Source organism: Ptiloglossa arizonensis, chromosome 2 (assembly GCF_051014685.1).
Source record: "Ptiloglossa arizonensis isolate GNS036 chromosome 2, iyPtiAriz1_principal, whole genome shotgun sequence".
Classification (NCBI taxonomy): domain Eukaryota; kingdom Metazoa; phylum Arthropoda; class Insecta; order Hymenoptera; family Colletidae; genus Ptiloglossa; species Ptiloglossa arizonensis.
Window position 1 is genome coordinate 11,537,372 of NC_135049.1, and position 27,313 is coordinate 11,564,684.

Sequence of the window (27,313 nt, forward strand, 5' to 3'; positions counted from 1 at the left end):
AATTTTAACACTTTTCAATATTATTTAAGTTATGTAATTCTTTTGTTTTGTAATATTTATTATTTCTCTCATCCAATTTTCTTCTTCTCCTATACTATTTAATATTTCTAAAGCAGCAAGATTTATTTTCCTATCTTGTTTCGTGTACATCTCATTTGCTACATTTGTTAACATTATCGGTTGTTTTAAATAATATTAATAATATTGCGAATACTTCGATATAAGTAACCAACACGGTAGGGATAAAAGAATGGAGACTCTCATACTTGGAACTTTTTCCACCGAGTAAGTGATTCTTATTTGATTAAATCTTGGTCGCATTTCTTTTACGAAATTCAGAACATAACTGTGCAAAAGTTTAATGCAATTGCTTTCCACTGCAGTTTAACCGTATTTTTTCAGCTATAATTATATCGCACCCTGCACATATCTTACAACTCCGATGATAAATTGTTACTAATGTCATTTGATTTTACTATATATTCTTCATTACTTATCATAAAATGATGTATTTTATAATAAATATTAATTCTTACGCGACCAAAGAAATATTACTATAAATATAAATAATATTTCTTTCATTGTTTTATAAGAAGAAAGTAGTTTTAATGAAACTTATTAATAATACAATTTTACAATGAACACGCTTTATTATTCTAAATTGATAATGAAATTATATATTTATCTATAATATAATTTATTTATTACGAAATTATAAGTAATACCAAAGTTTCTCGTTAAAACTGCCACCTTTTTAAGAAACGATAAAACTTCCTCGATTGAAATTATCACACGAAGGTTAAAGTATAAAGTCTTCTACGTTAAGTCTACATAAGTAATGTGTAAACTTACCCGGTCACCTTTTGGTCCGTCCATCCCGATGGGTCCCTGAAAGAAAACATTAGTAAGTTCGAATGGTCGATCGTCGGCTGCGGTGACGAAAGAAAGTGAAAAATCGAAAAGGCTATGGGACAGCCTTTGAAAATATCATTCCTTGTGTATGTAATATGTTCGTCCGCGAGCTAACGCAACAGATAGAGGCGTCATCGAGTGTCGTAGTACATTAAAATGCTTCCAAATATGCCGGCTGCGATTACGCTGATTAAATGTGATTTAAACGAGGCGGAAAAGAGACACGGCTGCAGGTAACCTTGCACATCTGCTCGTGCATCTCCAAGAGCAATGCACTCGCAGCGTCACATTGTTCCTCATGTGAGGCGCACGAACTAGTAGAATTCTAAGAAACACATAGGTAGTTCACGGCGCAGACCTTTAAAACTCGTTTGCCACCATTCCCGCATTTTCTATCGGCAAAGCAAGCAGAGTATTTTATTGAATGGCTTCGAAAGTGAAAAGAAACTTTTCTTACCGTTATTTATATATAAAAATTCTTACGCAACGTACCTGTACGTTTTTTTCTTTCGGATCGATAAACAGCATCCGAGGGAGAACACCACTTTTTCGATCGCGAAAAGTCGACATTTTTTATCGCATTTTCTTAAAGTTTAAGACAATCAAATTATTGTGTTACAATATTCGGGTGAAAATTGCAATATAAACGCAAGTATAATGTTTTTTCGATACTAAAGTGCTCCAATCCTTAAACTTCAAACGCGTTTCTCTTGTAATAGATTCTTTTTAAACTGTGGAGTAATTTTTCTCAGAAACTATTTGTTTCATTTACGTAAACTTTGAACTGTATATTCGTAGTAACATTTGTTATTGTTGTATATACGGAGTTTCTTTCTTCTGATAATACTTTGTGAGGAAAGTTCAACAAATTTCGATTCTTTCAGCAAAATTTATTTCTTTTTAAATAAGTTTGTTTTTCCAAAAAAAATTGAAAATTTATTATTTTAAAATTCTTAGGTGAATTGATAACGACATTTATTTATTTTTATGTTTTAATCTTGTGCAATTATATACCATTAGGAATAGAGAAATCCAGTTCATCATATAGTACGACTAAGAAATTTCGGTAACATGCTATGAGGATTTTTACATTTTCTATGTACATTAACATTCTTTTATGAAAATTGTCAGAAATATTATTTAAAGTTAATACATGTTTAAAATATTTTAACATTTTTATTTTTTTACCGATATTAAATCCGAAAGATGGTGTTTCCCCTTACAGAAGCCTTCAACTTTAGAACACTACAATAGGTTTATTTTAATTTTTTTTATCAACTTTCACTACAATTATGTCATTGAAAATTCACTAATACTGACACAACTAATCATTGACACAATTTTATTTCTAACGATTAATAATTACTGATTCTTTTTTCTACTTTTTTCTACATTATATGCTATTTCATATTTTTGTACATGTAACTATTCTAATTTGTTCAACTTGTTATACATTCCTTAAGAAAATGTATTCTTATTGTATTTTAGACTGATTCTGTTTTTTACTGTTTAAAAATACATATTGGTCGGTTTATTGAATACTAATTATAAATGATAAAAATGTGGTCATAGTCAAGTAATTAGAAAATAAAAAGTAATAATTGCATCATGAAATCTGTATCGTCAGAATTAAACTGTGCAACCATATTCTTATAAATTTTGCTACCTAAACGTTTTAATAAGGATTTCAATTAACTCTGCTTGTTCAATACCACCGAAAAATACACATTTTTCTTACCACATTATTTTAGATACTTCTACCAGCGAAAAAAAGGTAATATAACTTTCACTAAATGACGTAAATTTGGACCGTGTCACGCGATGGTTCCACTCACGCAAGCAATTGTATATGCATAATGAAATACAGTGATTAGTTTAATCGCATCGTGATCTTCGCTAAATGCGAATGAGGATACTAAAAAATAAACTGAGTCACCTTTGTATCGAACCCTTAAGCGAACGCCTTGCGTGAGCTGAGCGATTCGACTTTAATCTGTAAGCGGTTACCTTTCAATTTCCATAACTTTACCAATTGTTTGAATTTCACTTTAATAATGTAGAAACATATTTTTTTGAAATCCAAAACTATGATACAATGCGAAGAAAAAAAGAAATCAATTATTTCGAACATCTGTAATAGAGAATGCTTTGTAAAAGTTCAGATCAGTCTGAAGGTCCAGGAAAAAGGTAAAGTCATTTGTTTATTTGATTGTTCATAAAATATACGTCCTAATAATATTTTTCCATAATATGTTAATAATGTATACTTTTAAGATAACGTAGAAACAAAAGTTACAGTATCTTCTTCAAATCAAAACACATATCTCCTTAAAAACAAGTTATCCAAATAAACGGTTTGCTTGATCGAATTAAACAAACCAAGCATATTTTATACTATAGATTCATTTGCATACCTACTGACAGTATATATATGTATATTATATCGTTCAGATGCAAACGTGGTAACGTAAGCTCTAACAAACTCTCACGTTTAAAACTTGAATCATTGTTAAATTATTTTTCTTATTTGCAAATTGTTTCTTCGGCAGCAAACTGTTGCGCCATATTTGGAAGCAAATATTGAAATTCAGTTGCACGCTTGATGTATGTATGATACCGTGAAAAAATGTATAAAAAAAAGGATATTGTGCAAATACAGGAAAAAAAAGCACAGATCAAACGGGCTGAAAAATTTACAAAAAGACAGACAAACAGAGAAAGAGCGAACGAGCGAGACAGAGAGACAGAGAGAGAGAGAGAGAGAGAGAGAGAGAGAGAGAGAGAGAGAGAGAGAGAGAAAGAGAGAGAGAGAGAGAGAGAGATCGGCAAAAAAGAGTCTACATGAAATGCGCTAATACAAAATACGATTTAGTGGTTGTTATGTATGAATGTGAGGAAGAGTAAATGAATAGTGTACAGAAATAGAGATGAAAAAGAGAAAAGTAGACAGATAGAGAGACAAAGGACTGGAAAGAAAATAAAAAATAATATACCGGAAAACCGTTCTTGCCCGACGCCCCGGCCACGCCCTGTAAGAAGGGGTATAAAAAATTAAAAACTCATTTAGACGGAAAGTGGGTTAGGTACTTTCGCGTTCATGCAAAAGCAATTATTTCGCGAACCGATTGTGTTCGCAATAGTATCGTGATACACGTTCCGTTACGGAATGTATCGCGTTGATAATTGCTTCAACCAATTCGATACTTTCACGATGGTTAATCACGTACGCACACGTATGTACAGTTATCGTTTGTAATCTTTAATCGAATGCCGACTTTTCAGCGATACCTCGCCGCGACTGATTTTGAACACGCGGATCGAAGACAACCACGATGGGACAGGATAGAATTCGAACGAGCCTATTTCAAATCACAGCTGGGACAATTCGAATAGTTTCATAAGCGAATAATTTCGTAGTCGAATATTTTATAGGTATTCAAATACTACGCGTAGTATCTTGAATATCGTTACTCGAATATCTAAGTATTCGAATATTGTTATACCGAATATTTTAGAACTCGAATAACGTTACTTGAATATTTGAGAACACGAATAGCGTTATTTAGATATTTAAGTATTGGAATATTACTAATCAAACAATGAATTAACTATCGGTGAATTTAAAGAACTTGATTTATAATCCATATGATACTATGGAAAAATACTATGAATAACCCAATACTTAACCAGTATACGAAATATTCGAATAGTATTAGAATTATATTCGTCGAATATTCGAGTACAAAAAATTCTACAAGTAGTCCCAAATTGAATGCTAATCAGTATTTTCATTTTCTAATCAAGAACATGTAGAATGTTCTTAAAACAAGATCTCAAACTTTAGACACGTATGTCAACTGTGCGTTCATTGTAACGATAAAAAGTGTCGTGTAAATGCTTCCTTTATGATTTAACACGTTGATTTTCACATTATGTGAATCACCTAACAAGATCTTGAATACGTAAAGAAATGTTTGGAACAAAAGTTGCATAGTATATATTATCGTAATCAGTATATTGCTATTTTACGTTCGTATCAACACTTTTTTCAAAGTAAAACGGTACGCGAGTTTACTTTGAAATTCAAAAGAGTATCGAACGTTGCGGAAAAGTATATTGCAGTGTATAACGGCAAAAGTTAGTAATTATCAAAATATCAATTAAATCGTTTCTAACGGAAATGATGGCTGCAACGTTGTGCGTTACATTCAATGCTTTATTGGTTAATAAATCGGGATGACACACGTCAAAGTGCTTCTGCAGTTATAGAATTACTTGGTGTAGTAGTGAATCTATAACGTAGAACCACATCAACATGTGTCACACTTACTCATTAACCGATTGCGCGTTTCGATTCAGCACAATGGACAACATTTGAACTCCATTTTCAGCAGAAATTATGTTAGGAAAATCTTGGTAAATATTGAGTTTCGATCCAATGTACCCTGATAGAATTTTTGTACAACGTTCGATACACTTTCGAATATCAGAACGAGAAGTCGAGTGTTCCATTTAAAAAAACTCAAGGTGAGATCCTTGCATTTCGATAGAAAAGCAAAATTATTCAAAATTAATTGTTGTACAATGCACACCTCTCGATGCTATGTGATTTTAATTCGAAATATTTTTTTACCCAACGAACGATTCGTGTGTAACTTAAAGTGGTCGAGGTGGCTTTCTATTTCTCTGTGTACAGAGGGTTTTAGGGCTGTACGAACGCTCACGGGGTGATTCTACGTGTAAAAATAATTGGAAAATATGGAATAAATTGTTTCATACGAGGCTTTATTTTTGAAAAAAAAAAAATCGATTTTAAAAATTCGCTCGGGATGCGTGCAATTCCGTACGATCTACTGACTAACGAGTCTGTCCATTACTTACCATTTCTACTTGCGTTCGTGTCTAAAAATTAACAGGTAGTATGGTATTATCGGATTTTCGTCGATTTTATCATCTTTCAATTATTTAAAACCAGATTAAAACGGATATCAGGTCAGGACATAAGTTCAAGAATATTTTTGAAAAGGTACGAATAGAAATAAAACGGTATTACGTTTTTAATAATTAATCTATGCTCCATTTTAGCTTTAATGTTTTGCCAATTTAAGGGTAACTTTATTTTGAAAATAAATTAATTCTTTATTTAGAAAATAAATTTTCTAATATTTAGAAAAAAAACTCTTAGCTATATAACTGCATTTTATCCCGAATATTTTATCTAGAAAATCATACGTTAGACGTAAGATTATTAATTGTTTGAATTCTATCCAATTATTCGATAGTTTATCAATACAAAATTAATTCAATCAAATTGTGTCCAACGATTAATCCCTTTATGCACTGGTAAAATATAATTTCATTATGGGATAGGTTGGTTGACTCGATTTAAAAAAATTAATAATTTTACAAATATTTTTATCCAATTGTTACAAATATAAAGTATATACATAGTACATCACGTGATGTTTGGCAGAATAGATATTCTTATAAATAAATAAAGAATTAACAAAGTACATACATTGTATGTACAAACGATGATAGAATGAAACGAATAGCGTCATATTAAAGGCAGACTGTGCTGGATAGGCCCTATTAATATTGCTCTTTGTACCAAAATAATTCGTATACATTACTAAATAATGAAGTTATTGTGGAGAATATAAATTTCTTGGCTGCCTGGCTATAAAACTATGACTATGACTAATTATAAAGCTTGGTATTTTACTGTCAGACGCATTTCCAAGTCGTATTGAATTGCACACGTATTAAACGAATTTTCAGAATCGATTTTGTAGAAAACAAAGAACTATACGTCAAAATTTGATTTCAAATTTTTGGTCTACTTTTATACACAGAATGCACGCTTTAAAAACTCTGAACACTCTGCACAGTTGTATCAATTCAACCTCGATGAATTCATCTGGCCTCTTCTTTTATACTTGATTTGCTAACAGTTATAGAGCAAACATTTTTCGATTCATTATTACTCAGCAATGTATAATAATTTATCGGTAAGTTTCAATTTCTATCCTTTTTTTTAATCATGCCCCGAATTTGGTAATGGCACTTTTGTTTCGTTTATCGACCACTTGATGACGCCATTTGAAAACGATGTTTGAAAGGGGCCATCTAGCTAACGAGCTCGCTGCTTAAGAACTCTGAACCCGGAGTCGATCAAACATACAACTACGTCTATAAGGCAAGGTGAGGCAAGGTTTGCAAGGTTCGCAAGGTTCGGGCGAAACGCCAACTTTCTTTTGTAACTTTTTTCAATTTATGTTCCAAATATAAAACGAACAATCCCGACAAACGTTTCGAGTGAAATTTCTTTTCTTTTATGGTTGATCCGCTGTTCGTCGCCGAGCAAAGTGTTCCAGTTGTTCGTCGTTAAATATTAATCCACCGGTAACTGTTATTTTTATCGTAATAATATTACCACGATGAAATTGTTTAAAACACGACATTCGAATACGAATAAACGTTACGTACAAACGTTGCTTATATTTTTGAAAGTGAAACTTTTGTTCAAATTTGAAAGAAATACGAGTCTTGCGTTAAAAGTTTAAATAGCGATAGTATTTCGTAAAATCGGCTTGACGGCGAACGTGTCGAAGATTTTCAGACTTATGTATCAGAGATGTGAGAAATATCTCGTGCGATTCTAATCTGCTCGATCGCGATAGTATAAACAATCGTAGTTAAGTAACGTATAACGATAAGAATGACGGTAATAGCTTAAGATTAGTCACGGTCGTAACGTAAGTGGACGTTCCTCGATAAAGATGTTGGAGTCCGTGCTACTCGTATTCGCTCGTTTGTGCGCTAAATGGATGTCTGCCATTTCAGCGTTAGAATAACTACGTGTCATAATATAGATAGTAATCGCGGACTAATCTTGGCATTCCCGTCGTTATCTAGTATCTAGCAACGATTATTTATGTCTTGCTCTCGTGTTGTGCCGAGCGAATTCGGTTCATGTTCGAAGTCAGGGATGGACCAATGTTTATTCAAATAAAAGATGAGGAATAATACCAACATTTAACGATACAGTCTATAAAATAACGATTCAATCTGTTGCTTGAATTTTGATTCATTTTTTCTCATACACTTCACACTTTACTTTTTATTCAACTAGTAAGAATTTTATCTTTTATTTTTTTTCGAGTAAGAATTTTATCTTTTATTTTTTATTCAACGAGTAAGAATTTTACCTTTTATTTTTTTTTCAACGAGTAAGAATTTTATCTTTCATTTTTTATTCAACGAGTAAGAATTTTCTTTTCTTTTTTATTCAACGAGTAAGAATTTTCTTTTCTTTTTTATTCAACGAGTAAGAATTTTATCATTTATTTACTTTTCGAAATAAATAAACTATCTAGAAACAAATAAATTATTTAGATAGAAATTTTCTCGATTTCTGCTCGAAGTTCTAGGTTTCCATAAGAGTATTGTAGCTAATAATACACGCGTATACTACAGGGAGAAGGAAAGATTAGGTACGGGTTAAGGAGAAATGTGGCAGTACGAGTAAGTAGAATGTATCGAGTAACTTTGATCGTTCGTAGGCATTGCGACATCTGACTAAAACGTCTGACTCAGTACGTTTCGCAATTCTTTCCAGAACCGATCTTTCTTGCTACGTAGAATAGCAGAGTTGGCATTACTTATCGAATTTTTCCTGTCGGATACTTGAACGTTAGAACAGTTTGTGCGTCGATCGAGTATCTGGATATTCGTACCGTTTGAGTAGTGCGATTGTGGATTAGAAATTAATTTCTGTAAGTCCATCGTTTGTTTTTTTTTTTTTTAATTTCTCGAGTAATAATACTTGAATGTATCAAATATAGGAAAGGGTGACTACTCGTCTCTTTAGGACACTTTAGAGAAAATAAGATTCACAGATACAGAATGATGACCTTTCAGAGATGTATCAAAAGGAAGGAACAGTTTCCCTATATATCTGGTATATTCAATTTCTTAATATTCGAATGTTCAAAGCTTGTTCGTAACAGTCGAATATTTACACAATATTCATTTTATTCGTTTTTTGTATAATATATATATAATACAAATTTAATATATAAAATTTAATACACAATTTTGATAATAAAACGTTTGAGGATCTGTGTTTACACGACATTTTATCAACACAATGAACACGCTTTTCGATATCGATTCTATAGTTTAACATGGCACCCTGTACACATCCAAGTATAAATCTTTCCCCAACAGTCGTAACTGTACCCGCGGAGAAACGAAACGGTATTATTAATTTTTGTTTTAGCTTGAAATGTCAATGTGAAACTACGCAGCTAAAATATGCATGCAATTTCGTTACGCAAACCAACACGTAGAAAAATGTTCCCTTCGATTTCCGTAAAAAATTTCCTTGAAAAAGAGTCGAAAAAGAATTCCTTTCGAGCGCGTGGAAACAAATTAATCTTTCGTTTTTTGGCGGAGAGGGGGAGGGGGGACGAACATCTGCATTTGTCAACCGACGCGTACGCGGAACGGGGTAATCGTATTTGTTTCAACAAGCTTGGTTTTCGCGTCCAAACCGTTCGCAAATCTGATACGAATGGGACGAGCCTGTCTCGCGTTCCTTTGTTGTTCCATCGCGGATGCGCGTTCGATCAGAAATAGCCGCATACATACATATCTGTGTCTATCGCTAGTTACGAATTCGAGGAGACCGTTCATGTACCGTTAGCAAATACATCATGCTTGAAACTGCACTCTAAAATACGTAAACTATACGTGCAGGCATGTCGGGTGCACTACGGGAGGGAAGGTCTTTCAGTGCTTCATCGGAGAACCAAATCTACTCACCTGGGGACCCTGGTCTCCTTTGTCGCCCTTCTTTCCTTTTTTCCCCCTTCTTCCGGTCGCGCCACGCTCGCCGGGAGGACCTGTAACACGGACAAACAATAAATTGACGGGCGACGCGTTTGGTTTGGAGAAAGGAGTAGTGTATTTAAAAGAAAATGAAAAACAGAATCGACCACCGTTCAGTGGAAATGAGTTTCCAGTGACGTGTCACGATGGTAACGCGATTCGTGAAAGAAAAGCCTGGAGGAATAAACCGGACCGTTGCTAAATCGAACTCGCAATGAAAATTACTTTCCCGTTGCGTCAGACTGTCCTGCATCAAAGATATTCTCGAAAATTTACATCAACCGTGTACCGTTACAGACCATGAAATCGATTAATTTCAGGGTACACAAATTTCCTGGGACGTTTTAGGTTTAGTCGTTGCACCGTGCGTGCTAACGAGGTTTGTTATAAAAGCATTTACGTATAAAACGCGCTGTAATGTGGACCACATCGAGCGGAAAAATTGTTTTCCAACGCTTTTAACGTTTCCAGTAACTTTTCGGTTCTATCGTGAAGACAGTGGCTGGGATTTCTCGTATCGTCTGTTTTTTTTATAACAAGCGTCATTTTAAGGGTATATTCGTTTCATTTTCAGGTTGAGAATACGTAATAATTGTATTCTTTTGTTTAAAGATACTATGAAGTGTATTAATCGATAGTTTTTGCTTGCATTCTTATATTTTCGGGGAAAAATAATACAAATTGTCGTACTACAAAAACGTTAATATTTAAACAATTATAAATTGGAACATGAGTCGTATTTACATTTGAATGAATGAATTTGAATAAATCGTTTAAAATGACTTTTAATTTATAAGTTATCTTTACAACAGATATCGCAATTATGAAATAAAAATGAAATACAATAACATGATAGAGGATAACAAGTATCAATTTTTTAAAACAATTTTCATCTGTTGTTAAAAAACCATGTCAGATATGATTATAACTTTGACGTTTGTTATGAAGAGATGTTTATACAACGTGTGTGTAAAATTTCAATTATTCTTATAGATTCGAGAAAAACGTGTTTAAAATTTTTCAAACAGTCTTTACAGTAATACTTGGAAGACGTTATTTAATACAATTTAATCAGTCATTTTGAACCGATTCATAGTTTGTTTGCCGCAACAGTCGACTGTCATCTTGTCGCCATAACAATGACTAATCACCGCATGCGCGATGTGAAGTACCTATAGAGTAATTTGTAAAACTCATACAGTAAAGAACAATAGTACATGTACACGATATGCAGAAGCACGGTAAAAATGGTAGGTATGTGATACATATATGTGCGTACTGTGAATGGCTCACAAAAAGTCATCTGAAAAAACATAGGAACAAGAGGATCATATACCTATGTGTCTGAGTATACCCCATTCTTCATTTTTTATGGTTTTGGCCAATGTTTAAAATTATGTGACCTATATTTACAATTATATTGGAGACGATAAGCCTGTAATTAGTCAGACCAGCATTCTTTTTAAGTGACTTGTGAACCGTACACAGTATGTGCCTATATGCACATTATATACATGTATATACTTGTCTTTTATTATCGTTAATAAAATATTAGAAACGATAAAATAATGCTGAAAAAATAATAGCAACATAATTCGTTATCAAATCTTCCTTTAGAATGTATAAATATAACCGAACTTTAATTATTATTATTATTAATCTCATCGGTTGTACCATAGTCGTAAAGATTCTCGATTTAAAGTCAGCAACGTACAATACACGAATAAAGATGTAAAAGTATATCGAGAATTTTTATAAAGAATGCTTTTTATTTCATAAGATTACAAGTATAGAAAAGAATTAATTTACGAAACGGTTAGAGGATCACCATGCATATTAACACCCTCCTCGAATTGTTTATCTTTAATGCGCTTAATTGAATTTGATTCGCTATTGCTAAATAAAACTTGTTCTATTTTTCAATAGATTTTGAGTTCAAAATAACCTGACCTCGACTAATCCAACTGCGACGAGTCGTATAAATTATTATAAAATAACAATGCTTTCACAACCGCTTCCTGATACTCAGAGATTAAAATAGACTATGTATGAATCAAAGGATTCAAGTATCAGCTAGTTAATAATTAATATAACGTATCTTTATATTACAAGAATAAATTTTGATATACATATATACGTGCATATATAAATAAATGCACACATACGTACATATGTATATCTATAATTTAGAAATGGCAGGTCATATAAATGATTGTGAAGTGACTACGTTTTGTCAATAATTTCGCGATATTTACAGTTTAAAATACATAATTCAAGGATTAAACTATTATTTGTTAAATCTGTGTCATTGATCACGAAAATAATATTAAATTATATAATAATTGTAATCCTAATATTATAGTAAATTATAGTATTTAATAATGAGGCTTAATTATAGTACTATATTATTTAATACTAATAATATTATATTAATATTTGATTTCCTTGTATATTCTGATGTACGAAGTACGTATAATTTAAAGTAATCATACATTGGAATTAATTCTTAATGCAAGTATACTTACATAATAAATAATAAACTTAGACTTATAATTTATTTTAAAATTTAAATATCTGGAGCAATTGGCAGATCATTATTCTTATTTCATACATGTACAAATACTCGTCATTCCTTGGTTATGTGTATCAGAATTCATTCACAATATCCAATGATACATTTTTACTGACTAACATTGGAGTTTTTCTGTTTATATTTATTTTCACGTGTAAATATCGTGTAGCTATGAGCACAATATCGTGTATGCAATGACACATTTCTACTGACTAATATTTGAGTTTTTGCGTTTACATTTATTTTCACGTGTAAATATCATGTAGCTATGAGCAGAGCATTTTTATTTTACGGTTAGTCGCGTTTCGATTGCCTGTATGTTTCGAATGGTTAAATCTGCTGTTATGCGATCAGCGACTGAATGATTCTGTAAACACCATCTAACGTTTCGGTCGTGCGATAAAAACAAACGTGAGGGCAATGAAGACGGATCTGCGTTTCGCGTGAGATATTCCCCTCGAATGGCAGAAATTAGTTAAATTTTTATTTGTTATATTCTTTCAAATTGGTACTGTAATTGTAACAAGAGTTAATGTTTGTATTATTAAAAAGAAGTGATAAATTAATTATTATAGTATGCAACGTTTTCAACTCTGTTTTGAGTTATAATCGATACAATATCATTTATTAAAAGTCTGAAACAATGATAATAAATAACATTGAATCGAAGATAACTCAAGATGGAGTAATAAATATAATAAACTGCCTAAATCTAGTAACGTTACATAAATCTGTGTTACTATAATTAATCATGATTGAGCCACGAGCTCTAAAAAATTAAAAATCATTTTTTCCCCTGTGCCATAAGTTTAAAGAGGTTAAACACCATTAAATTAGTGTCTTCAGGCATGCTACAACTTTTTTTTACAAGGACGTTTTGCATCTTCACGATTTTTCATCCGAAATTAGCATCTTTTCAGTATACCTATTCGAAACCATTCAATTTAATCAGAGACTTTCTTTAAATAATCTTTTACATTCGATCAATAAAATATTCAATCGGTCAAAATCGATAAAAACAACTGCATTCGTTTAAATTAAACGTAATGAAAATTCTTTGTCCATAAATGTCGGATGCAGAAATAATTTTTTTCGTTAAGAGAGATCTTTTCCAAAAAGTTTCATTACATTATCCAAAGTCGAATAAAATTACATAAAATTATACAAACACGAATATTTTCGTCATTACTATTTGCTGAAAAAATTAAAAATTCTCTTTTTACGTAAATTAATTTTTGTTTCAAAATAATACGGGGAAATCAATTTTTCCATTTTGCTTGTTGTTTGAATCACGCAACCTTGCGGGCGTATTGTTGACAGACATTTTGCGGATATAACCATCGCGGAAAATTCATGGCTAGATTGCGAAATAATTGAAAAAAGGAACAAAAAAAAGAAAAAAGAAAAAAAAAATAATAAAAAAAATTGGGCTCCCTTTCGAAATATAAGCAACAGACAATGAAGGATCACCATTGATCGACAGTCTATTTTTCGTACTCCCTGTCGGGGCTACGTTGCATGCGTGATTCTGATTTCCGGTAGGGACAAGTGCGACGTCCAGGGACCTCTCTAGTCCCTGGGGAAATAATTCAATTCAAATATATTCCCACTTGAACTGGTACGGACATTCGGATCGAGTTCGAATGCTTTGTTCTCCCTCCATTTTCGGTTTATCGCTGGCAATGATATTCCGAGTATGATGTTATATTCTTAAACGGGAGAGAAAGGCAGAGGGTTGCCAGTGTGAGAGAGAAATTGCAGTAAGCGTTATTGGTCCGGCGTGAACTAACTTTCGCCAACTTGTTTACAATCTGCGATATAAATCTCCTCGGCAGCTGACGAGACGCAGAGATGAAATAAGAAACGCGGGTAACAAGGAAAGTTCGGGAGTCAATATTGGCAAATTTCGAGGAAAGTTGGAAACAATTTCCTGGCAGGAGTTGAGACGTGGGGAAAAAAAAAAAAAGAACTCGATGATTCCTTCAAAACTAAGGTAGTTCCTTTGTAATGTACAATTCAATTCCAAACACAAAGGTTATTACAGTATTATTCGCTCCTGAATACATACTACTTATTCGTCTCTGAAGAGGTTAAATTTTGATAAACAATGTATAAATAGATGGTTCAAGTTGTTGATATATTTTGTTGCATTACACTTAAACCTTTTTTCTGAACAAATTGTAAATTAATGGCGGTTGGAAAAGAATACATTTTCCTTCACACCCCCTTTAGATTGTAAGGGGGTGCACCATCCCTTCCCTAGGGATGGTGCTTCCTACTTTGGAAAATACTACCATGGCGCAATGTTTATCAATCTTTTGCCATTCACGGGCCATTTCAAACATTCCCTCGGTGTATATATTCGAGCGTAAACAATGGGGTGCGTACGTGTACATTTTAATCTTAACATTATACATTATCGTATCAATTGCTCGGATTTGGAAAATCCAATTAATTTTTTATTTTCCGACCTATATGGAAAGTATAAAAATCGAGAAAAATTTCAAAAATATTTTTTCAAGGAAACACACATTTGAAGAGTTTCTGATTAAAAATTCAGTTTCACGAAAGTACGAAAATGAATAGCAATCTCTATTTTTCACATAATGTGTCGTAAACGTGTCGTTGTTCACATGAAAAAGCAGAACAAGTGTATAAAACTGCAGATCTACTTGTACAAGTGAAAATTTTCATGAGAGTAATTTTGAAATTTCTGTTTCAACAAAGACAAATTAAAATAAATAGAATATATTTAGCAGAAGATGGAAATTATTTTAAAAATTCTTGTGTTTTGTACGTTGTGTGCGTGAATCAAGTTTTGTTATAAAACACTGTAATGAACTCGTGGATCACAAGTTCAGAAGCACTGCCATAGCAACAACGTATCTTTGAAGTAAAAAAAGCCGTCAAATTTCCCTTTAGATTAGAAACAGTTTGTATTTAAGTATAAATATTTGAATGGAATATTAATCTAAAACCTTTTTTAATACTGTCTTGTGGAATTATTAAGGATTTATCTCTTTCAATTTTCCGCGCAATGTAAAAATAAAACATTATAAAATTATAAAATTATTTAAAGCTATTATATGCAATTATTCAACTATTGAATTACTATCAACTATTAAGCTACTAAATTATTTACAATCGTTGAAAAGGTAGTATTCTATATCATTGTGAATTTCACTATGTACTGTATATCGGAATACATAGTAGAGATTAAATCTATAACTGTTAACAAAAGGTGTAACAACAAATTATTAAATTTTATTTCATAATATTAAACTTCCAATGCAATTCTTGGGATAAAAATGTAACATCATTTTTCATGTTTTTTTTTTATGCGTATCTCAATACATAAAATACATCTTAACCGATGAAAAATCATAAAAAAAAATGTGCCATCGATTACCGACTATGTGCATACATGTGCGTTATGTGCAATAAAAAACGTCGAGTGTAAAAACGAAGAAACTAGGGAGAAAATATGGAGCACACGATAACAGCCTATTTCAAAATACAAGAATATGTTTATCTTCTTCTCGACCGTTAATGATAAATGAATCGATTTTGCAATCCTTGTAAAGTTATACAGAAAACTACAGTATTGTGAAAGTTGTTTCATTTGTTCATATTTGCCTTCAGTAGCTGCCTGTGTATCTGTCACTGTACGAACACTAGGTGCGACTCCAAAACAGTCACCCCTCTTCTTTCTTGACAAAGAAAAAAAAAAACAATGAAAAAGACGTTAAAGGAGAGCCTTTAAGAAGCAAATAATATATTCGTGTGCACAGCATCCGTCCATCGTAGGATTATCATCGACGACGAACAAGAAAAAGCCAATGAAGACATCTGTTTGATACCCTGTGCTGTCACGAATATGGAGGGCAGCAAGAAAAATAAAGCGAACAGCAAGGTATGGCGGTATCAGGGGGAACGGTAGATGAAAAAGCAAGAATAAAGACCGAAGGAAGAACAAGCCTCCAACACGGATGATATAAGCACGAGAATCAAGAAAATCGATCGTTGCACCGGCACGAAACTAAATAAACTAAACGAACGAGAGAAGAAAAAAAAAGTTTCGTCGTAAAGTAGCTTTTTCTTCGCTTTTTCTCAACGGATTCACTTCTTCGTCTCGTTGACGTGCTCTCATCCCTCCCTCTTTTGCTTCGTTGCTCAAATCAAATGACGAGTAGAATCACAGAGTGGACTGCACAAATGCCAGACAGTAACGAGGAAAGTTGTAGGAAAGTGTGAAGCAGTCGAGGGGTTTGGTTGCTCATCTCGCTAAAGGGTTAGTAAAGGGTGATTCATAAATGCATGCCACTGCTTCAAGAAAGTGGGTCCACATACTGGAACGCACGTACCATAGTTTCTGAACTATAAAAGATTAAAGGAAATGTTGAATCTGTCCTTCTCCAACTACTTTATGCACAATGTGTCCACATTGAAACTGTTTTTCAGGTTTTTTTGGAAAATAATAAACGTTGAAATCATTTTGTATTTTTGTTTCAAGATTTTACTAATTTTCTCCCCGTTTATGACTTTGAGATAAAAATTATTACTCTCGTTTTCAAGTGAACTGGTAATTCCCACTTTGTCACTTGAAAGCAGGAATTACTCATTTTTAATTACACGTTATTTGAATTATTCCGAGTGTAATTAGATATAATCCGAGTAAGGTCGTTTTTTAATTTTGTCAGATTATCTCGCTAATCCATTGGTGAAGTTCTCATGAAAATAATGTAAAAAAAAATGAAGTTACTCAGGGAGTAACGTGAATAGGGATGAAATAAAAATTTCCATCCACGATTGTCAATTTTTTCTAAAGGTTCTCTTCAAATATGTATCCAAGTATTATCTTGGGCGAATGGTGGTATTCTTACCATTTGTAATTTGCAAAAATTGATTGCTAAAGATAATTCTCTTTTGGTTGCTATCATGCCTGTGAAAAACTCAGGTAACAGTACATATTTCACCTGAATTTCACTGATCTTCATATTTTTTGGAATAAGTCAGAGATAAAATAGGTCGAATAAACTGTGTGTGCACCGAGGAACTCCACAGATCATAGTGAAGCGAATGAATGCCAATAGAAGTCTGTTTGGACCCAATGTGAAGAAAGTCGAACGGATAAAGTCGAACGCTAACAAAGACGCGAAGACTTATGGTATTACCTAGCATAGCTCAACAAGTTAAATAAGATTCTTGAGGTTTGGTAACCATTCTCCGATCAGCCCATCGATTGATCATTAGTCAATTAAACGCAGAGTTAAATATTCTAAATAAACCTTTCTCTGTATAAAACTATTTTCTTTCAAATAAATTATTTAGATAATCATTATTCGAATCGCAGTGTCCATTTATTAGGAATAAAATTTTATCCAGGTAAACTTACTTCCTTGCGAAGGAACCTGCAATTTGAATTTGCAAAATCAACAAAGCAAACCTCTGATAAATACCATGTCTTCGACATAGTGCATAGTATACGTTGCAACGAACTGTTATCAAATAAATATTCATGGTAACGATTATACATATTTTAAATTTGTTAATTAGACGACAGGAGAATTTTTGAATATATGTAATATTCTATTTAATAGTTGTTGAAAAATCAAACTACACTTTATTTTCGTTTTCTGTATTAGTTTCTGTATATATGTAAAAAATAAATTTTCAATCGTCAGGCACGTTTATCTAGATAAAATTAATATTTTATTCGGAATCCATTACATGGATAAAAATATGCCCAAGTCTGGTTCACAATCGGTCCATGACATCATCCCATAGTCTTACTTCCTTGAAACAGTATCAAATAATACTTAATTATTGAAGAAATTTATTTTTATTAAGAATGAAAAAAAATCACGTAACAATATGTAAGAAATCGCCGGTGAACATTTCTAATAACCAGAGATTCCATTGTATTGAAAATCAGTTAAATAAGGACCTACGGTTCATTATTAATTATAAGATTATTCGTATTATTTCTAAACTTTTATTTTTTAAATATGTACAATTAAAAACAGTCCGAATAAGATGGAAATTCTATCTCGTTTGCATTGAAGCAACATAAACATCATTTTGGTTGGTCGTTCATCCAGCCGAGGAAAATTATTTCATACAATCGGAGATTTTTCTACATTATCCTAAACCCGAAGTTAATTAGTTAACGACTGTCGGATACTTTTCTTTACAAATAGATTTCGATATAACTTCTTTTACTTGTTTTACCCCTTTCGTTCATCCTCGAGATTTAAAAAATGTGTAAACCTTACGATCAAACTAAATGTTTCCATTCAAATATCAACATCCGGCCAAGATTTAAAAGATGGTAATGTCCCACTGGAAAATTCATTTTTCTTCTTCTATAAATACGTACAATTCGCAAAAGAAACACATATTTGTCCGTTTTTAATTATTTATTATGCGTACGAGCTTATATTATGCGCATGATTAATCGTCCTGCTCCAGATGGGCACCCGAAGATTGATGCGTAGATTGATCCTTTGAAGTATCGACACGCGCTCATGAATCACTCTGTGTGTTTGCATTTCAACTTCCTGATGGCGAGTGCTTACTATTTCCGTATAAAAAAATCACGTTTCGCGAAGGGAGAGTCTGTCTTCATTGTAGCCGAGAGAGTACATTCTCATCTACGTGGATACCGGTGGAAAACGTAAGCAGAGGAACCGACAGGGAAGTCGAGGAGAAGATGGAAACCTTATAGTCCATATACGACGAAAATATCTACCTCGCTTCGAGGTATACAAGAAAACTGTGCTTTACAACGGCGTTCCGCTCGCCTGGAACGGTTGTTCCCGTAGGAAAGCTCTAACGGTAGGGGAACTTGCCGACCCTCCGTGAAAGTCTTTGCGCGAATAAGAACAAGATTAATGCGACGCTTTGGCAACGTTCCGAGGGCAAAGGACTAAGGCGCGCACGCATTCGCAGCGAACTAACGACACTCCGTTTTCGTTTACAGAATAGCTTCAGGCGGTTGGAAAATCAGCGACCAATATAAAGGCAGGTTTGTGCCCAGGTACGAAGCGATCCCTTAGGAACGACAAATGTTAGTGGTCGCTCATTACGTGTTTTCAACGAAGTTACCGTATACGTCGAACTTTTAGATTGGTTGGAATAGGGCTTTCAAACTATTCCAAAAATAACTCTTTCGTATCGTTGTACGTATACCGGTTATTGGTGAAACAATTACGTAGAACCGAGTGGGGTGAACGGTATCGTTTACGGTTACAATATTGCTTCTACATCGATTTTCTAACGATTTTAACCAGAATTAGTTAGAAAATTAAACTGTTTGGTATGTACGTATGGTGTACGTGTGGTAGGAATATGGTGTTTGTTCCTTACATTTTCTGTAGATTTATAAATTTAATATTACCGTTTGCAAAAATTTCACTAAATTGAAACTTATAGAACATTTAATCTACTGTAGTTAATAATGAGAATCGTTTGCATACATGCATGTCAAGGTAATTGAATAAAAATCAATTAAATTATTATTCTGTTAATTTTCGGGATAAATGATGTTTCGTCAATATTTGAAAATACGATGTGAAAAATGCACAATAAAGAATTGACGTGATTACTGAAAGAATGTAATTTTATAAGTGTAATTTTTGTAAGTGTATAGATATTATAAATTGTTTTTAACTTTATCAGTTTCATGAATTTGTTAGAAACTTTCTATAAATTTTTCATAAACTAGTAAATGAATTTATAAAGCGTTTCATTATTTTACCCTCAACAATGTATTTTCAAAGCATTCTAAGAGCTCTTTAAATTTATTTATTCATAGAAAATTTATATTATTTCGATAAATAATAAAGTTTATAGTATTTCAACGAGTGATAAAAATTGTCATATTTTAATATGTAACGAAGGTGCACAAAATTTAAACAGCAAATACAACACTAATGTTATGCCATATACCTATTTACGTACCTATGTACACTACACGCTTAACAGTTTCATGCTCCAAAGAAACCGATACAAGAACTGATATATAATCGTTACGGAACTGTCATAGAACCGGTATAGCATCGATATAGAATCGATACGACAACCGATATTAGAATCGCAACCGGAATCGATATTTTCGCTTTTTTCGGTTTTCCATAACAGTATTCCGAATAAATGATAGTTATTTGAGTTATTTCTTGTTGTAGTAAAATGATTAAACAATGATGTACCTTCAAGCTTTTTATTCTTAGTGAACGTTTACTAAAACGTTTTATTCTTAATTACACTTTTACTGAAATAAAACGTTTGAAACGTTCATTAAGAACAAAATAGGAAATTATTATTATTTGATAATATTTCGAATAATACTTCATTCTTAGTAACGTTCAAGGATGCAATAGTCGAGCAACGTTCACTCTCCGCAGAAAAATGATAACATTGTTTCATCAGGAAGCATTCGCGCTAGTGGAGATATCCTGTCCATTGTCAGTTGACCGGGCAATGTTTGACAACAACCCGAGCGTCGGGACGCGTGGCCCTGGAGTACATTTCTACTTCCATCGAATATTTTCTGTTGCTTCTCAACAATATGAGTAATAATATAATAACAATAATTTACAATATATATTTTTCCCTCCGATGTACGCAATACTCTCACGAAATACAATGACCGAAGTCGTTTTTTTAACAAGGAAACTTGAGATTTATCCTCAGTTATGTGAAAATATTCTTTTTTCAGTATCTAAAATAAAATTAAAGTATAAAATTTCTTAATCTACATTATTACATTATTTTGTCTGGAAAATCTAAATAAGTATGTTTTATAGAAAAATAGTACCGAATAATATTCAACCGATCGAAGATATTCAGTTTTTGTTACAAGCAATTGATATTATTTTATATTTATTTATTTACGATACATTTATAAATTTTTCTCGATTTTCTTTTTTAGTCAAAGTAGAATGCCTACATTTTCCCTTTTCTGTTTTTTTTTGTAACAATAGGATAGTCGTTGTCAAATGGTGATTAAAACAATGACTGAATATGGCTATCCCCTTAAATATGAAACTAGGGTACATCGAACCGATCGAACTGTGTACGGCTTACTCGCTAAATAGTTGAACATGTTAATGTATACAATACATGTCCCATGAGTGACAGCGTGGCATGAGTGTCGCTTGAACGTCGCGTCCCTTGAGCCTTACAGTGGAAATCGAACTTAACGGTTCTTCATGACTGTTTCGAGAACCGGAATCGATACTATTACCGTTTTCAATCTCTGCTTAGAACATTTCAAACTTTTGTGTTCGATTTTCACACTTATCCCATCCTCCTGTCTGAAATCATTACAAATGCTATCTATATTAATTTCGTTATACTATCCACATTAATTTCGTATTCCCTTTTAGGTTCTTCTTTAATTTGCAATAGAAAATTGTATACATACGCAACATTAAAAATAAGAATTCAAGTCGAAGGTATCAGCAAAATAGTTTACAATAATTTTGTCACGATATCTTCGAATTAGTTACACAAAACATATTAGAAATTTTGTACATTCTACAAAAATTGTGCAAATTTACGAATGGCATCGTATGGTGAAAATATTTTCATCTTAGGCAAAATCATTAAGAACAAATGGTTATTTTCCTATTTCTTTACGTAGTATGTTATGGTATTTAATTGTCACTTATCCGTGACACTGCTACCTGAAATGAAAATATTCACACTATTGTTGAAAACGTGTTTCAGAAATATTGAAAATTGAGAAAATAATTCTGGTTGTAAAATTCGGTGGAACACTTTGTATAGTGGTGAACGGTTCGGTTTCACGTGTCTTTTATCATGGAATACGCGTTGATCTATGATAGCACGCGAGAAATTATTCGCAGTAAAATTTCTTTTTAATTGTTGGTAATAAATTGTAGGATTGGACCGCGATTGTCACCCGCATACCGTCTACGGGTAATGATTTATGACGGAGCTTATCAAAGTTCTGAATACTTTGCGTTGTATAAGTTTTATTTCCATTATACAGAATATTTTTGGCACAGTATCGTGTTCACCTTATTTTAATTACACTTGCAAACAACAAGATCGTGGTAAATCTTTTATTTTAATTTTTATTTTCTTGTCACATTTGGCATTACTTCCACTTTACAACGAGTTCTGTGTTATGGCAACCCTTTCGACAAATTGAACTAACTAGTATGACTGTTTCCATTCGTTTGTTCGTAAATAATGCTTGAAATCTTACGATTCTTACTGTCTGATAGCATCCCACGAGTTATTTTAATTCTTTTCGTAAGAAAATTACCTGTCAGAGGTTTATAGTGTGTACTTTGCGTTTAAATTGATAGTGGTATGTTATTCTAACTGAGAAATAGCTGACATGTATCTGATGTTTGGACTTGTTGAAGTGAAACGTGTTTATGTGGATCGTTTTTCCAATAGACATTTGGTAAATAAGAGAATATACAGATACTGGTTCCTTCCAAAAACGAGTTTCAAATGCTGGTAAACCCAATAGTGGACCTGTTGAGTTAGAAAGGTGAATCCATTCTCCAGAACATTGAAGTGAATGGCTACTCAGACATGGAAAGAATTTTACTTGAATAATAAATGACAAATCAAATCTCTGTATAACTGTTTATTTACAACGTTAAATGTGAAATTTCATTCGATTGGATAATTTTAAATTGTAATTTTTCTTGAACAATTAATGCATTACAAATTGTTTATTTTTTATTCGTTCTTTGAAATTTTTATCTATATTAAAAAAGTATTTCATTAATTTTTATCACTAAGGTATTTCACGAGTAGCAACAACAGAGAACGTATGATTGTCTGGAGAATTTTGTGATAGCAACAATATACTGTATCTATTTATCTATAATATATTGTACTCTTTCAAAAATTGACACAATAAAAATATGTTCAATTACTGGATTATGTGAAGGAAATATGTCGTATTATCAAGAAAAGTGTTACAAATTTTCCCTTAGATAGAAAATTTGTAAATTAAGCAATCAAAATAATGGGTAATATAACTTCCATAAAAATGATATGGAGTCGTCTCGATTGAATTTTCGATTCACATTTTTATAAGAGTATAGAGTCGTAGCATTTTACAATTCTAATATTTTTTGTTGTCTCTTCTGCAAAATCGACATTTTTTTTATTTATGTCGGTTCAGTTGCGAGGATACAATATTTTTATTCAACGAGTACAGAGATTCACTGAGGCTGATTCCGAGATTAACTTTTTTGCATTTGGTTACTGCAGATGTGTATTCGTAATCAGCATATTTTAGTTGCTGTATTATTTACTTACAAATCTGAATTCATTAAAAATCAAGGCATTAACAACAGTGAGAATCAATCAGGAAATTAAATTATTTACAATAATTTCGTGATCAAAAATGATAATATTGAAAATGAATCAGGACAAATTTCATATAAATTAAAATTTTGATATAGAAAAGATTAAATTAATTTAATAATTTTTATTTCATAAAAATTTATGAATAATTATTATGAAATTTAATTTTATAAATTAATTAGAGTACAGATTTGAACAGAAATAAGAGGTGGTATGTAATTTAGCAAGATTTATACTTTCCATACGAGATTAGCAGGAGAACCTTATTTAAAATTATAAATTTAAGGGGAATTTGTTTACAAATCATTTTACGTTCTTTACTTAAATTTATGACCAAATCAGGAACCATACAATTTTAATAAATATCTTATGACTATTTGAGCAAAAAAAAGAAAGAAAAAGTTTCATCTTTATTTAAATTAAGAAATACTGATTTTCTCTTACAAAGCGTAGATTATAAATCCAAACAAGAAATCTTATCAATATCCGAGCCATTACTGTATTTTACTAGAGAATTCTACAAGGTTTTCACTGAATTCGAATAATACCTGGTTATGTTAAAAGGATCAGAAATAAGGTAAAAAGATCAACGATAAGGTATTTATAGTTTTACATTGAGACATAAGGTGATCATTTTATGCGTTTCTTGTAAAGTTAAACAGATACCGGACGCCTGAACATGCACCGTAATTGAGAAACAAGGTCTGGTACGATATACATTTATCCAAATTTATTTTACTATTTTCAAATGTTAAACTATTCCTGAAGTAGAGATATATATTACGAAATACGAATTTGAAAACGACGAATAAAGTCGGTAAATAGAAAAAGCAAGATAAAATTATAAATGTTTGAATTTATAGGCTTATTCAATTAATTCGAGATCCTTGTAATATTAAATTCTATCGATAAAAATGGGAGATATTCTTAAAAAGAAGAATGAAAAAATAAAAAATAACGAAGTATATTATGTAATATATAAAATGTATGTTTGAGGGTATGAAAGTATGATCCTTCTGTGCGGTAAAAAAACAATTTTTTAAACGCATATTAATTTATATTTTTGATGTTTTTGTATAATCATTTGTTTAGATTAATTTTAAAAATTATCCAAAATTGATAATTAAAACATTAAAAAAAGACACTCATGATGTTTTTTACCCAGCTGATATTCATTGTATATAATTCGAGGTACTAAATGAAATGAGAAACTTTCGTGTGACTATAGCAATTAAAACTTGGTCATTATTGTAACAAAATAATATTTTAGACGTAAATTTGTGTTAATGAAACTACTGTCGTGACATTGATTAAAGTTGACTGTAATATGGAATTAATATGTGAACATAAAAATTTCATTATCTCACGAAATTTTTGTATTCAAACTTAAGGTTAAATAAAAAGATGAAACAGAAATGCAAAAAGTATAAGTATTTACTCAATTCGAATCACTCTCATCTATACTCGAATTTTAACAAACAAATAATAGCATATTTTTGCACAATTATATTTACAGATTAAGCAAAAACATGCTTTATCAATTCACATATTTTCAGATTATTGATAAAAACTTCCTCTAGTGGCAAATTATGCAGTATTAAATGATATTTCATCTTGTTGTGCAAGCTAGGTTAGAATCGTTTCAAACATGCAAAAACCAGAAAAATTTGCAATTATAATAAATACTTGCTTCACGTAAACACAGAACCATGATGTGATCGGATTCACAACGAACTATACATTAGAAAATTACTTTCTTTTTCAAGAAAACCACGTCCCGTAATTCTCACGTCGAAATCGTTAATCGAACAGATCGCGAAGAGGTTGTTTTCGCTAACTTTCGAAAAATAATTATTCGTAGCATCATCTGTTAAGAAATTTGAAAGCACAGGCATTGAAACGCTTCTGCTACTTTCGGTCTCAGGACTCCCCTACGTATTGAGCTTATCGAGGAGGAAACTGAAGCAGGGGAGACAATTCGAGACAAATCAAGAAAAAAAAACAGGTAATAAAAAAAAAAAAACGAGCGAAACTACATATAGGGGTGTGCGGGTAGCTCAAAATGTTGTATATCCGAGCAATTGGGCCTGGTTGGTAAAAAATCGAGGGTGGGCCTCCGTAACAAACAAAAGGAATCTCCCATTTACTGAATAAATAAATAAATGAATAAAAACACTAGACAAACGATGGTTCTACGTTTATGCACATCTATACCATAGGTACAGATAAAATTCGTTATAGTAGTATCAGCAGTTTTTTGCGAAAATCTCGGAAACCGAGATTTGCTCAAACCGAGAGATGGTTATATGTATAGAAAAAATAGTTCAGAATATTAAGTCGTATAAGACACACCGAGATTTCATAAGAATCGACGAGGTGTGTCCTTTTGTGCACAATTATCGAATTTAATTGTTCATTATGAGCAATCCATTTCGAAATGGTTTGAAACAATCTATGTGACACTGACGGTGTCCCATACAAATTCCACCTGACAAATCTTTCGCCTCGGATCCAGATTGGACAATATCGGACTGCCCGACAATATTGTACTGGCCGTGGATTCTTATGTAGCAGGGGCCCCGATCGAGGCTGCCCGACTTTTTCCGAACTCGAGCCGAGCCCATAATCTCGGCTACCCGCACACCCCTAAACTACACGTCTCCTTATTATGTGCAGCTCGCCCTTCTTCGCCGCGTGCGGTCCAGCTCTGCACTCCTGCGGACCTCCCGCCGAGAGAATCGAGCTTCGGCTTAGAATTGGACCAGAAGGGCCTGGAATCTGTCTCTTGAAGTATAAGTTATAGCTTACGATATTCGTTATACGAGGATTAATCGAAGCTGCCGCGTGTGCGGGCTCGCGTCCTCTGTGTTTCTTTGATCTACGCTGGGAATTTTACTGCCATAGCACTTTCATAGCATCGAACGGAAATTACAATCTTTCACGGCGCCGGCGCACCGTTCGCTATGCTCTTTCATCGAATTACCCGATAGAGCGGGGCAAATATTATGGTTTCGAGAGTTTCTCAGAATATGATTCCATCTGCACGAGTTAATTAATTAAAACAGTCATCCCGCAAGCGAGAACGAAGTTTGAATCTCGGTCCGGTTATACGATCGGTCGATTCTACCTCTCCTGGTTAATCTTGATACAAGTGTTGTTACGACTGTGCTTTTACGAAGAAAAATAAGTACGATTGTATAATTTTATGTAACTGGTTGCACAGTTGATAACACGAGGGAGAATGGTATTAAAAATCCCTACCGAAAGAGTTGGACACTTTGAGTAACGTTATTCTTCTTTTGTTGTAAATTGTGCAAAGAAATTCGGATTATTTAAACAATAATGTTTCTTAATATTTCACAATTGCTCGATGCGATAAATTCTCGATTTGCGAGATCAATTTGTTCCAACGAATCGAGTAAAATAAATAAGATACGTATAGTATTGTAGGAAAAAAGAAAGATCACTCTTGGTGATCAACATTTCCAATTAATGTTTGTTTGCACTTGGTAGGTCCTATGAAGGATAATTAATATGTCTTTATAGAACTGACCTATTCTCCTTAGAATACAT

The 27,313-nt window shown here is 32.5% G+C and overlaps 1 protein-coding gene and 1 long non-coding RNA gene across 14 annotated transcripts in view; one reads left to right on the plus strand and one right to left on the minus strand.

Moving 5' to 3' along the window:
- The window catches only part of LOC143143536 (uncharacterized), a 297,264-nt gene that overhangs the window by 76,846 nt on the left and 193,105 nt on the right, over nt 1–27,313 (minus strand). For 10 of the 12 annotated variants that reach the window (XM_076304894.1, XM_076304893.1, XM_076304899.1 and 7 more), the window contains 3 exons: nt 9,742–9,821; nt 3,906–3,941; nt 853–888 (listed from right to left, as the gene is read on the minus strand). In XM_076304894.1, the coding sequence (XP_076161009.1) occupies nt 853–888; nt 3,906–3,941; nt 9,742–9,821 (152 nt within the window). The remainder of the gene's footprint in view (nt 1–852; nt 889–3,905; nt 3,942–9,741; nt 9,822–27,313) is intronic. The other 2 variants (XM_076304898.1, XM_076304895.1) reach the window with 1 other exon arrangement.
- Nucleotides 8,653–27,313, plus strand: part of LOC143143539 (uncharacterized) — a 44,378-nt gene continuing 25,717 nt past the window's right edge. The window contains exon 1 of one of the 2 annotated variants that reach the window (XR_012991177.1): nt 8,653–8,690. This is a non-coding gene — a long non-coding RNA (uncharacterized LOC143143539). Of the gene's footprint in view, nt 8,691–8,778; nt 8,876–27,313 lie in introns of those variants that run through there. The other variant, XR_012991176.1, reaches the window with a different exon arrangement.